General features: G+C 41.9%; 1 protein-coding gene across 2 annotated transcripts in view; it reads left to right on the plus strand.

Moving 5' to 3' along the window:
* Window positions 1–13020, plus strand: part of ADK (adenosine kinase) — a 629414-nt gene extending 616394 nt beyond the window's left edge. Inside the window, exon 11 of one of the 2 annotated variants that reach the window (XM_036735188.1) lies at window positions 12224–13020. In XM_036735188.1, the coding sequence (XP_036591083.1) occupies window positions 12224–12348 (125 nt within the window). In that variant the 3' untranslated portion in view covers window positions 12349–13020. The remainder of the gene's footprint in view (window positions 1–12223) is intronic. The other variant, XM_036735189.1, reaches the window with a different exon arrangement.
* The last annotated feature ends 1705 nt before the right edge of the window (window positions 13021–14725 follow it).

Raw genomic sequence — 14725 nt, forward strand, 5'->3', positions numbered from 1 at the left:
GGGAGGTTATCATTTTGTGAACTGTTGACATAAATGTTGACCACAAACATCTGGCACATATTGGAGCTTGTTCAACCTCAGGTGTCGTGGGGCTGTTTGCTTTTAAAAGAAGGTTAAAACCTAAATTTGTGGAGAAAACCTCAGATTCCCATTTTTGTACGATAGGATTGATGCTCTGAAATGTCATGTTAAACATCCAGTGACGTCCTTAGGTTTCATTGTGGGAATGGGGAGGCTCCAAAATTAGGCACATGCAATGCAAGTGGCAAAAATTTTGATTCATTTATTTAAAAAAAAAAAAGATGTGACAGGATTACCATTGACTGAATCCAAACATCTTAAACCGTGATGTATGTGAGAATGATCCCAGACTCCAAGATGTTTGGCCTGCAGAAGCCTTAGTGAGAACTTGATCCCTGTCTCCAGATATTGCAGAAGAGCGAGCCTGCTGACTATGTTTGGTCCCAGAAGTTAGACAACTGGTAGCAAGGCAGACTTTGGCCCTAGTGGCTGCGCCTTCTACCTCTTTGCTCCCCTCAAGACTCAGCTCATATACTGTCTTCTACAAGGGGCCCTTTCAGGCTTTCCCATCCCCTCCCCCAGCTGCTTATGTCTTCTCCTTTCAGATTACCTTCCATTTAGCCTACCTACCTATGTATGTACCTGGTTACATGTTTTCTCCTCCATTAGAATGTATGCTCCTTGATGGCAGGGACTGGGGGTTTTGGTCTTTCTTTGCATCCCCTGTGATTAACACAATGACTGGCATATAGGAAGGGCTTAATATAAACACGTTGACCAGCTGTCTAGAAGACTTGCTTAAGAGGGCTCCCTCCAGAGGAGGTGAATTACCTCATCCACTCCTGGAGGAGTTGAGTCAGGGCAGCATGCCCATTGATTGGGGATATTGCCTTTAGGGATCCATAACATTAAGGAAAATGGATGCTCAGAATTAGCAGTTAAAAACCCAAGTGATTGGCACCAAGTGTGGCTTCCCTGGCTGGTGGGAACAGAGTCTGATTCTTATGGGTTATGCACCCATTGGAAACAAGAAACATTTTTCAATCGTGTAAAACAATAGGCTCACCAAAGCTCTCATTCATGATCTCACTGCTTTGTCATTCCTTGGAAGGAGAAATATTGACATTTACCCAGCTCCAGCTTTCTGATCTCCTGCAGTTTATTTTTATAACAACCTTATCGATGGGCCTCTTACCCAGCTCTCTAGGTTTAACTGAGTTGAGTCGATTTGTTACCACAGCTTCAAGTAGCTGTTACAGAACAAGCAAGACATCCTAATAAAGCTGTAAACGTGTTTACTCAAACACAGTATTGATTTTACTTGGAGAGGGAGAAGCGGGCGCTTAGCACGGTGTCAGGGTGGATGAATTTAACTGCAGTTTTTCATTGTCATCTGTCATGGTTGTGAAACACTAAGTAAAGCCACCGGAGGATAATTAGAAGTGCCAGAAATTTAGCCCCTAAAATCAGTTAACCACTTGAGACTTTTGTAGCTTAATTAGTTTTTATTAAAACTTTCCTCTAGTAATATTGTCAGGCACTTTTAACTGTGCTTTCAACTAGAGCAAGATTTCAAGGTTGTGACTTGTTAGGTGTATGAATTTAATGACTGTGGGTTTTTTCAGACTTTTTTCCTTCTCTGGTAATTAGGCTAGCACTAGAGCATAATTAGAATTAAGACTAATTTAAAAAGACAGCTATCAGTGCATGTTCCCATTGTAGAAATGTGGGACTTTTCTGAAAAGTCCATTTTAAGGAGGTATTGAAACTATTCCAGAAGGACAGAGATCCATTTGTAGTCTGAGTTTGGAATCCTGACCCTGCCACTTAATACCTGAGTGACCTCGGGCAGTCACCTGCCCTCTCAATTTCCTCCTCTGTCTGTGTAGGAGACTTGCACCAGATGACCTGGAACACCCTTCCCAGCTCAAAATAGATAATCTTGTTAGCTTGTTTGTTATACCATATTTTTGTGTGTGTCTTGGAAAGCAGGAAAATGTGTTCAGTCTGAATTTTTGTAGTACAAATTTAGCAGTCATATAAAACTAAAATCCTTTTAAACACTGCCCTTTTAAAAGGTCTAAAAGTTACCAGGCTAGGTCCTGTTTAGCCACCTGCTTCCCTGAGGCTGGGGGTACTCATTTCCACTTGATCTGTTGCCTCTGTTGGTCCACAGATCTGTACAATGGGCCTAGGTTAAGGCCATAGTGGGGGGGCGGAAGAGGGGGAAGTGCAGTGTACACAACTTCTGACTTCTTTTCCTTCTCTAGAAATTCATTCAAGCATTACATCTTATAGGGTAAGTTCTCTATATTTTACTCTGGAAACTTGGAAAAGTACAATATTTTTAGATGACAACCTCCAATCCCAACACAATGAGCATAAAAATGTGAATCCCTTTACCAGAAAAAGTTTAAATGAAATTCCTTGTCTTATCTCCAAAATGACTGAGCAAATGCCTCAAAATGTCTTCCAGACCCTCTCTGACTCCAGCCCAAACTGACCTCTCTGAGTAACGGGAATAGAGGTGGCTTAGCTATATAATGATAGTTTCTAACCATTTGGGATATCAGACCCTGGCTGTAAAGAAAAGTCATCAAAAATGCAAGTGTCTATAGCTTTTGAAATACCACATCAGGCTTTTAGTTGTGTTTTTTTGGTTGGTTGGTTTGGTACAGGGATGGGGAACCTGCAGCCTCGAGGCCACATGTGGCCCCCTAGGTCCTCAAGTGTGGCCCTTTGACTGAATCCAGACTTCACAGAACAAAGGGGTTGTTTGGATTGAAAGGGACACACTTGAGGACCTAGGGGGCCACATGTGGCCTCCAGGCCACAGGTTCCCCATCCCTGTGTTTGGGCCTTTTTTTTTAAACCGCTACAAATTGCAGCAAGTTCAGTCTTTAAGTCATGAATCTTTGAATTACTCAGCTAGTTGCAGGTTTAAGAGTGTGGGTTGCCAGGAAGGGCCCCATGAGCAATTTTCTCTAATTTTTCTGAAGGTGGAGGAGGAAATCAGCATGACACGGGTGTTGATGGGTTCTTCTGCTACAAGTGAAGTGCACAGAAGTCAGGTTTCTCACAATGGAAAAAGTGACATTGTGAAATTTTTTATGACAATACAACATTTTATTTAAAAAGTATATCATACAATTCAGAAGCCCCACAATGCATTATTTAAATGACTTGGTTCCATTCAGTATCACTGAAAGTAACAGGTACTTGAATAAGGAGTGATGAGATAGAGGAGAAAGAGGCAGTAGCAGGGTCAATCCATACCTACTTTAATTCCAAGTTAACTTGATATTCTGTGTCTACATGGCCAACCCAGCAGCCTGGCAAACTTGTTCACGGCCACCATTCACACTATGACCCAGAGGCAGATCAAGATAGGACAGAGGGGGTGGGAAGTAATCCACAATCACCAAAGGAGTAGGAGGCTCTGTGTTGAGGGATAGCAAGGAGGCCAGTGTCACTGGATTACAGAATGTTTAGGGGGTGAGTAAGATGTAAGAAGACCAGGTAGGTAGAAAAGTGCTTTGGTTATGAAGAGCTCTAAAAGAGAGGATTTTTTGTTTGATCCTGAAGATAACTGGCAGCCACTGGAGTTTACTGAATGTCGAAGTCACATGGTCAGACCTGCTTTTTAGATAGACTAATTTGATAGCTGAGTGGAAGATAAATTGAAGTGGAGAGACACTTGGGGTAGGGAGACCCATCAGCAGGCTAGGGCAATAGTCCAGGAATGAGGTGATGAGGGCCAGGGTGGCTTTAGTGTTAGAGAAGAAAAAGGAGCACATACAAGAAATGGTATAAAGGTAGAAATGACAGAATTTGACAGCTAATTGGATATGTAGGGAGGAGGCTTTGAGAGATAGAGAAAGTGAGGCATTGAGGACAACACCCAGTGTGTAAGCCTAGGTGACTGGGAAGATAGGGGTGTCCTCAGCAGCAAGAAAAAAACACCACCACCAACAACAACAAAGGGGTGCCTTTCCCATTTAGCCTTGTTGGAAATCTAAAGTGTATTAGTCCACTCTGCCTCCTTAGTAAGAATAATAGACTAAGAATGGTTAGATTTTTTACAGCTAAGAATCTTATCATGCCTCATTCTCATCATTCTGAAGATCAGCTCTTCTTGTTTCTATGTGGAGGGCATAAGTAGGGGCACTCCTAAGGACATCAGGGTCTGGTGGCTCCAGGTTAGTGACAACTCCCACCACTTCGCCACCTCTAGTGGGGAAGTGAATCCAGCCAAAAACAGTACCTTTCCCTTCACTCTCCCTTTTCCCCAGTGATCTCAATGTTTTTAGGAAAATGAAAAGTAGCTCCTCAATCTGCCTTCCCAGTCCTCAATCCCTTCCTTCTGAGATTACTTTCCATGCACTCTGTATCTTGCATGTACATAGTTACTGGATTGATATCTCCTTCGTTAGAATATGAACTCCTGGAAGGCAGGGACCAGTGTTTTTGTCTAGGCTGGGCATCCAGCCTAGGATTCAAAAAGAGCCTGTCACCTAAGCATCTCTTAATAAATTTTCGTTAACTGACTGATTCAGAAAAAAAGTTTGGGAACTCCTGGTATAGAAAACTTAAAAGTGAGTATAGACTGACCTCAAGACATAACTTAGAAATAAGTTGGGTTTTTTTTGTTTTTAACTAAATTCCTTCTGTAATCCTGCATTTTTGTCAGCTATCTCCATATAATAAAAGAAAATTCTATGAAGAATTCTAATTAGTTGAAGATTTTGATTAGAGTTTTGCTGTACTTTTAAGCTTCAACCCCCATCTATAGAAGTTAATGAAATTAGAGACAACAGAAGGAGCAGCTTACTTGTGCTATATGTTAGCCTGATAGGAGAAGTCAGCACAGATGGTTTGGAGCAAAAAGGTCAGACTCACAAGCCTGTACCACTGCCTTGCCCAAACCAGATTAAAAAAATTACTGAGAAATGTTTAACAAAATAAATAAGATTATGATACAGTATAGATAATGTTAATTTGTGGTTTTCTAAGTCAGTATGAAGCCAGCAAGTTTGACATCACTGGTTTAGAGGGCAAAGTGAAAGTAACTAATTTTAAAAAGGAAACAATCCATCCCATAAAAAAGGAAAAAACTAGAAATGATAAAGATTCAATAAAGAATTCAGATAGTAAAGTGATGACCTGAAAATGGACAAGAACAACTCTTAGGCTGCCCTCAGGATTTTATTGTCTTTAATGAAAAATAGCTAATATGGTTATTGTTAAGTAGGATGTGAGTTTTAATTAACATAATAATTCCTCTGAGGACAGTTATAATCACATGATACCTTAAATTCTTGTTCTCTTACTGTAGTGACAATTTAATTGCACATCTTATTGGGAGGTAAAGTTTTATATTATTAATGCATAATGAATTCCTCTTGCAGTACCTCATCCTGAAGTGAAGGTGACCCAAGGTTCTAGGAGGTGCAGTATCAGGGGAGTACAACAAGCAGGGCTGGGAAGAGCCTTGGCCATGGAGCCCAAAAGCCAGCTCTGTTACTATGTAAATAACCAGAGATAGGCAAAGCCACTTATTCTCTCTAGAAATTCATTTCTTTCTCTGCAAAATGACCAGATGACCTTTGAGATTCCTTTCAACTCTAAAGCTATGATGCAGCAATCTTTCTAGCAATAAATCTTATGCTTCTGAGCTTACCAAATCCAACCACCCTGGAAAGACCTTCACAGCAGGCCCCAGCCAGAGTTAGGCTATGTGTCAGCTCCCTGGGAACCAGCTTGGAAAAGTTATTTATTCGAAAGTTGGCTGTCATGGGATTATTCAGTCAGTAAGCATTTATGAAGCACTTACTGTGAGCCCAAAGAGAGGCAGGATACATTCTCTGCTCTCAAGGAGCTTTGGCCCCAACAACTCATAAAGTCCCTTGACTGAGGGATGGAGCAGTAATTATCTTGTAGAGGTCATACCCATGTGAGTAAAATCATGGCTCTTTGTGGTATTAAAAATAGGTACGTTTTAGAGATAATAGGGGAGAAATTATATGGTTATGGGAATTAGGGATGCACAAAAATTGATTATATTCAGCCCCCAAAGTCTGAATAAGAAAAACCATTAATGAACCAAAAATATGTAAAGTAAATCATTTTGAGGAGAATAAATATGAGGAATAAAATCACAGGCAGAAATAAAGGTCCAGTGTGCTCCAGTACTTTTGTAGCAGCAGTGAACTAGAAACAAGGTAGTTTCCCATCAATATAGTGAAACAAATGGTGACACATAAATGAGATGGGATGTTAGCGTGATGTAAGAATGCATATGAAGACTGCAGGGGCATGGAGAGACTTAGATGAACTGATGCAAAGTGAATTAAACAGAACCTGTAAAACAGTCTACACAGTGACTTCATCAATGTAAATGTAAATAAAGAGCAACAAAAATCAAAATTGAACCCTCTATTGGTCAGGCTTGGGCCCAAAGATTACTTCAGGATGCATCTTCTACCTGTCTTTGCATAGCTGGGGGACTATACAGGTAGAAAACTGTCAGACTTGATTATTGTGTGGGTTAGTTTTTCTAAAATGCTTCTTTTCTCTTTCTTTTTTATTCTTTGTTATAAGAGATGCTGGGGGGGGCAGGAGGGTAGCAGGATATATTGGGAAATGAAATTCATATAAAAGCAAAAGATTATCAATAAAAATGTTTTTAAAGCAAAGAAGGCAAAAGGTGACATCTCATTTCTCAGTCTCATCACTTATTATCATCTGCCTATGATTCCATTCCACACATCCTTCCACAGCCAGTTAATTTACTTCTTTATACTGGAGAGAACTGCAGAATCATCAGACAGTAGCCCCTCTATCTAGTTGTGGTTCATCGACAGATAAAGAGTTTTTGCCAAATTCTGACACCTAAGATTGCTTATGTTCTTCCCGGCAATACTGAGCAAAGTATTTGGATTTGTGCATCTCTGTCTCTAAGACAGCAGACTGATTTATGTCGTACTTAACCAGTATCTGAGAATTTCATTTGGAGCTGCAACCTCTGACCCAGGCACAATATAGAAAAGAGGTAAAAGGGACGGAGCCAACATGGAAGCTGGAAAGCAGGGACTAGAGTGAGCTCCCCTCCAAGTTCTTCCAAAATCCTATAAAAAATGGCTCTGAACCAATTCTAGAACTGCAGAACCCAGGAAATAGCAAAGGGAAGCAGGGCTCCAGCCCAGGACAGCCTGGATAGTGGCTGGGTGACGTCTATCATGCACGGAGCTGGGAGCGGAGTGGAGCAGAGCCCAGCGTGGGCCGTGCGAACCAACCAGACCAGGAGCTAGGCAGAGTGGGCCCTAGCGCCCTGAATCAGTGAGCTGCGGCAGTTACCAGACTTCTCAACCCACAAACACCAAAGACAGCAGAGGTTAGTGGGAAAAGCTGCTGGGGACAGGGTGATAGAGTTCGTGGTTCAGCCACCACCCCAAGGGCAGCGGAGGAGGTGCAGCTACAGAACTACAGCAGCAGTTGCTTCCGGCCCCTGGCCTACCTGGTGGGAGGAATTAAGTGGCGGGTCAGAGCAGGAGTGCAGAGCCTGCTGAAGATCTGAGTCCAGTCCGGGTTGGCGGTTCTTGGGGAAGGAGGAGTGCTGGTGTGGCAGAGCTGGCTGTATAGAAATAGCTCTGAAAACAATGGCGCATTCCCTCAAGCTTGGAACAAAGTACTCTTTACAAGCAGTCATACCCTGCTGAAATACTCAAGGGTCAAGTAAGTTGGCTGGGAACATGGCCAGGAAGCAAAAATGCACCCAGATTCAGTCTCAGACCTTGGAATCTTTCTTTGGTGACAAAGAAGACCAAAACATACAGCCAGAAGAAGTCAACAAAGTCAAAGAGCCTACATCAAAAGCCTCCAAGAAAAACATGAACTGGTCTCAGGCCATGGAAGAGCTCAAAAAGGATTTGGAAAAGCAAGTTAGAGAAGTAGAGGAAAAATTGGGAAGAGAAATGAGAAGGATGAGAGAAAATCATGAAAAACAAGTCAATGACTTGCTAAAGGAGACCAAAAAAAAAATACTGAAGAAAACAACACCTTAAAAAATAGACTAACTCAAATGGCAAAGGAGCTCCAAAAAGCCAATGAGGAGAAGAATGCCTTGAAAGGCAGAATTACCCAAATGGAAAAGGAGGTCCAAAAGACCACTGAAGAAAATACTACCTTAAAAATTAGATTGGAGCAAGTGGAAGCTAGTGACTTTAGGAGAAATCAAGATATTATAAAACAGAACCAAAGGAATGAAAAAGTGGAAGACAATGTCAAATATCTCATTAGAAAAACCACTGACCTGGAAAATAGATCCAGGAGAGATAATTTAAAAATTATTGGACTACCTGAAAGCCATGATCCAAAAAAGAACCTAGATATCATCTTTCAAGAAATTATCAAGGAGAACTGCCCTGATATTCTAGAGCCAGAGGGTAAAATAGAAATTGAAAGAATCCACAGATTGCCTCCTCAAATAGATCCCAAAAAGAAATCTCCTAGGAACATTGTCGCCAAATTCCAGAGCTCCCAGATCAAGGAGAAAATACTGCAGGCAGCCAGAAAGAAACAATTTGAGTATTGTGGAAACACAATCAGAATAACCCAAGATCTAGCAGCGTCTACATTAAGAGATTGAAGGGCTTGGAATACGATATTCCGGAGGTCAGTGGAGCTAGGATTAAAACCAAGAATCACCTACCCAGCAAAACTGAGTATCATGCTCCAAGGCAAAATATGGATTTTCAACAAAATAGAGGACTTTCAAGCTTTCTCAGTGAAAAGACCACAGCTGAATAGAAAATTTAACTTTGAAACACAAGAATCAAGAGAAGCATGAAAAGGTAATCAAGAAAAAGAACAAGAAAAAGAAATCGCAAGGGACTTACTAAAGTTGAACTGTTTTGTTTACATTCAAAGATGACGTATATGATTCATGAGACCTCAGTATTAGGGTAGCTGAAGGGAATATGCATCTATATGTGTGTGTGTGTGTGTGTATACATATTATATATATATATATATATTTATACATATATATATGTGTGTGTGTGTGTTTGTGTGTATGTATATATGTATATATATGTGTGTGTATATATATATAGAGAGAGAGAGGGCACAGGGTGAGTTGAATATGAAGGGATGATATCTAAAAGAAACAAAATCTAATTAAGGGATGAGAGAGGAATATATTGAGAGAGGGAGAAAGGGAGAGATAGAATGGGGTAAATTATCTTGCATAAAAGTGGCAAGAAAAAGCAGTTCTGTAGGAAGGGAAGAGAAGGCAGGTGAGGGGGAATGAGTGAATCTTGCTCTCATCAGATTTGACCTGAGGAGGGAATACCATACACACTCAATTGGGTATCTTACCCCACAGGAAAGGAGGAGGAAGAAGATAAAAAAAAAGGGGGGGGGGATGATAGAAGGGAGGGCAGATGGGGGAGGAGGTAATCAAATCGAAAAGGGACAGGGTCAAGGGAGAAAATTGGATAAAGGGGGATAGGTTATGAAGGAGCAAAATATAGTTAGTCTTTCACAACATGAGTATTGTGGAAGGGTTTTACATAATGATACGCATGTGGCCTATGTTGAATTGCTTGACTTCTTAGGGAGGGTGGGTGGGTAGGGAAGAGGGGAGAGAATTTGGAACTCCTTGGATTTGGAGTCCTTGGATTGCAAAGCGAGCACACCCTCCACTTTCCTGTCCCTCTGAGTTTCCCTACACTTTGAACTCCTTTCTGCCATCTCCATCTGTTCAAGTCCCACCCCCTCTTTTTAAGCCCCTCATTCAGTTCAACACACATTTATTACCCAGCTCAGATGCCAAACCCACCAAGTCAGAAACCAGCTTTCCTTCTTTTTCCTTCTTTGCCTTCTTCCTTAGCACTCTGGGCCTCCCTCGGCTGTTGTGCTGCAGTATTGTCATTTGTCTGTCTTTTCTTACTTGGTTAAAAATTCCATAAGGCCTTGGTGATGTCCTTTGGTGGCCTGTGTATGCCTCCCAAGCACATAGCAGCAATGCTGATGCTGTTGTCAAAGCACACCTTGCCTTTCCTTTTAGCAAGAGGAAAACTACTCCATGTTTACCAGGTTGCAGGTGCTCTTGGGTGCAGTGGGCTGCTGCTTGCAGAAATCGTACCTGGGTGGGAGAGAGTGCCTGAGGCTTTGTGAGCTTCATCCTTCTTGGCCGGAACTTTGCTATCTAGCTCTCATGTCAGCTCTCTAGCTGCTGCGCCAACCCCTGAGTCACCTTTTCTGTTCGCAGGTTCTTGGTTGGGGCTGCATGTAATTATGTGGCTCTTCTGCATTTCCTCTTGAGGTGAAGCAGATTTGCCTGTGATTGGTGATTACCAGCTTCTTCCCAATGCCCAGCTGCTCACAGGGGTGCCCTACCTGCAGACCCCTTTTTTTCCTCCTCTTTATCCTCAGTCCTCAGATTTGGAAGTCTCTGTCTCACAGCTCAGCTGCTGTGTCTGTGTCCATTGGCCCTCTAGCAAGGCATTATAAAAACAGGCTTCCAGAGTGAAAAGACCCGAGCCAAAGGAGCTATGTACACCAGTGACAGGCCCCATGTCACTCTGGTCTGGAAGCCAGTCTCAGAGTCCGGAGACCTGCACTGTACTCTTGCTTCTGGCCTATATTGGCTATGTGACAATGAGGCAAGTCTTTGCCCCCAGAAAACCCTCAAAGACTGGAAGTTACAAAACACTGACATGTCAGAATTGGTGAAGAGCTCTCTCCTCGGCCATGAGTGTCCATCGCTGCCAAGGTCAGCATCCAAGGATTCTGCCTTCTAGAAAGCAGGTGAATGTGCAGAGCGCATCATCTCCCACACCAGCTCTGCCCTTGGAGGGCAGGGAGATGACGTTGGCCTTTACTCCTCACAAAGGTCTTCTGTGAATATCAGTTTTTCTCATTTTTTCAATCAAAGGCCATGGCCAAGGGAAGGAACAAAAAAAGATACAAGAAAACCTGTTAATGTCCTTGTTCCCATTTCAGATTGAGCAGAATAGAACAGGCAGGGACAGAGGCTGCATAGTTTAATTCTCCCAGTTTGCAGAGGGCTGTGTGTTGACCTCTGGAATGTCACCTAGATCCTCCATGGCAAGCTCCTGTTATTACACCTTTTGAGGGAGGGATTTAAAAGTCTAGGAGAGTTTCCGCAAAATAAATGTCCATCCATAGAGCCTGCTGGTGTTATTCTTCAGTTGAGAGTGAGGATTAATTTTGTCTGATACAGAATGCTCCCCAAGTCTGACAGGGTCAAGCCTGGGGGGTTGGGGTGGCAGGAAATGAAAGGCTGTAAATCTCCCAGGGAGTGCTCCACAGGTCACTGGACTACTGCTTTTCCATTAACCTTCACCTCCTGGGCAGCACAGGGCCCAGGAAGAGGCAGAGAGTCAGGCTCCAAAACAGCTTCTCATTTGTCATCTGTTCTTGGCCAATCTCCCTATCTCAGATGATAGCAGCAGCTCCTACTTCCCAGATTCCTCAGTTCTTGACCCCTATTGTTCATGACTGCAATACTTCTCTCTACCTTCTCATATCTCCCTTGAGTGTGGGGCCAGACTATGGTTCCTGGCTTTAGAACCTCAGCATCACAATCTTGCTGATACCAGCAGTGAGAGAGAAGACTGAAGACCTTACACATTTCTCTCTCTCTCTCTCTCTCTCTCTCTCTCTCTCTCTCTCTCTCTCTCTCTCGCTCTCTCTCGCTCTCTCTCTCTCTCTTCCCCCCCCCTCTCCCTCCCTCCCTCCCTCTCTCAGAAAACAACATTAATGTAATCTGTAGGAATGGGGATAAGTAGCCCATCTTAAAGATCCCTAATGAAGCAACACTGAGGAATACAGAAGAATAGATCGGCATTGTTTCTGTTTCTCCTACTTCTGATCTCCCATAACTGGGTCTGGGGGCTTACGTTAGCTTGATGACAGTCTATCATATTCCAGACTGTAAGCAATACAACATTTAGCATAATTCAGTTCATTAGATGAATATTTAAAGGAAAGCATAGAATATATAGACTTAGCTTTTAAGGACATCATCCCAGGAGGGCATATCTTTGGCCACAAAAGCACCTTTTGTCTAAAATAGGAAGAGCAAGCCTAGTGGACCCCTGGTCTGACCCAGTGTGGTGGTATTTCTGATGTTCTTACATAACACTTACCACATTCCCTTTAATTTGTGCTCTAGGTTTTCTGTCCCAGCTGGTTGCTGACCGGCCCTTGACCGAATGCATCCGCGCAGGCCACTACGCTGCCAGCATCATCATTAAGCGCTCTGGCTGTACCTTTCCAGAGAAGCCAGACTTCCATTGATGAGCAAAAGGAAGAGCCCAGGTGAAAAGACAGTGCCCAGATTGGTTCCTGCTCATCTCCCGCATCATGGCTTCCATGCTCATATTACTAGAGAAGATCCTTTTCCTACTACAATGATACATACTCTTAATTTAGGGGTACGATGCTTAAGTAGAAGCTTTATTCTCTCATCAACTTGAAAAAGTGGTAATATTTACATAATTTGGTAGTCTCATTCAAATGTCAGTTACTTAAACAGTGTTATAACATTTCATCTTATTCATTTTCAATTACTTTGTAAATTCATATGTGTCTAGGAAACGGGCTAATTTTTTAAATTTCTGCTTTGAACAGAGACGGTTTCATAATTTCATAGATATAAAATGTATCAATCCTAACATCAATTTAAGCTTTTTATATGCATATATTTAATTTAGGAGCATATATATGTATGCAAGGCATATATATATATATTTAAAATTAAGGTACAGAAATATTTATGCTAAGCATCTTACCAAGATATGCCAAAATAGTCTCTTCAACGCACACTTCAAATATATAATGAACTTTGGGGTAATTTAACAATTTACCAAATTTTGGATTATATTAAAATATTCAAATCATAACCTGACACTTCCTGATGGTACTATGTAATTTGATACTGATAAAATAAACCTTGTCCCATATGAATTATGTCTTTCTTTCCTTGCCTTGCTGTCAACAGTTAAGGGGGGAAAGAGGATCATTTCACACTGGGGACTGCATTTGGTTCCTGAGCTTTGTATGGTCCATGAGGCATTATCACATCTTTAGGAACATAGTTTAAAGATCAAAGTTTCTAAAAAGGCCACTCTCTAACCACAAAAGAAAGGTACTGAGACGAGGCATGGATAGAAAGAAAGAAATACAGATCTATCCATGACATTGCTGATTCATGTTGAGGAAAGTGTCCACTGAAACCCACGGATCTTTTTCAGATGACTTCAACTTAAACTCAGCAACAAAAATTTATTAGACACCAACATTATGCATGGCACTATGCAGGGCAATGAGGATACAAAGATTAAAAAACTTACAAAGTCCAAAGACAGATGCTCTATGAAAATTTGAGGAGAGAGCAGCCAGAGTATACCAAGGAAGTCTTCATGGAAACAGTGACCTAGGGTGAGGATTTGCAAAAGGTGGGAATGGTAGAATGACAAAGCCCAAGAGATCCAAGATGGAGGATGACGGCCTGGTGCATTGGCAAACAGTTTTTATGATCACTAAACAAAGAATTTCAGAGTTGGAAGGAGTTGGTATTAGGGAAGACAAGTTATATTTAGTCCAACCCATACCCCAGAAAGAATCTCCACTATGACCTAATCCAACATACATGGTCACGAAGACCTCTTCATCAAGTATGAGTTTAGCCAACTCAACAGGCCATTGTCCTCAAGTGGCACCTTCTACATGAAACTTTCCCTGATCCCTCTGGATCCTAGCATCTCCCCCCCCCGCCCCCCAATGATGTTATTCTTTACATATTTCCTATATAAATGTACATGTATTTTCACACAACACACACATGCGCATACACCCTGAGGACAGGGACCATTTCATTTTTGTCTTTGTATCTCCAGTACTTAACTGTGCCTGTTTACAGTAGGCGCTTAACAAATGCTGATTGATAAATCACCTACTCAAGAATATCTTTCATCTGTGGCACGTGATTTGAACTCATTATAGCAACTCTTTAGTCACCGTGTGTTCTCTCCTTCCCAGTCTAAAGGTCGTCCTCCCTGGCAAAGAGGACAGAATTAAACTTAGAATTAACATTTTGTCCTTCTTTCTGTCCCATCCACTCTGAGCGCAGGCCTGTCAAGGCTGATTGGAACAGCCACATTGATCTCTTCAGACATTCTCGTTGTTTTTCTTCATCAAAATGGTTTCTTTTTGTGTCTTAAGAAATTCATTCTTGAGAGCTTCCTGTCTTTTGGGGGCTGACTTCCTCTCTCAAAGGTTAGTTCATAGGATCCTAGTTATCCTTCCTCTGAACCCTAAACCCTTGAAAATTTTTCCAAAATGTAGAATGCATATAATACTATTCTTGGCTTTTCTCTTGTCTGCCAATATCTCCAGAAGAGGGTTTCTGAACTTTTGTTCCGCCCTGGAGCCCTTAGGCTCAGTCTGGTGAAGCCCATGGGCCTCCTCCTCAGAATAATGTTGGGTTGGTTTTTCCCCAGTTCCACAAGCACTTACTAAGTGTCTCCAATGCTCCAGGCACTGAGGATACAAAGACAAATAAAACAGTCCCTACCTTCTGGGAGCTTAAGTTCTACCAGGTATTAATGGAGTCACTATGTGAGATCTGAAAAGATATACCACAGTCTTCCTTTAAGGAGTTTACAGTTTAATG

The sequence above is a fragment of the Trichosurus vulpecula genome, chromosome 8 (genome assembly GCF_011100635.1).
Source record: "Trichosurus vulpecula isolate mTriVul1 chromosome 8, mTriVul1.pri, whole genome shotgun sequence".
Taxonomy (NCBI): Eukaryota; Metazoa; Chordata; class Mammalia; order Diprotodontia; family Phalangeridae; genus Trichosurus; species Trichosurus vulpecula.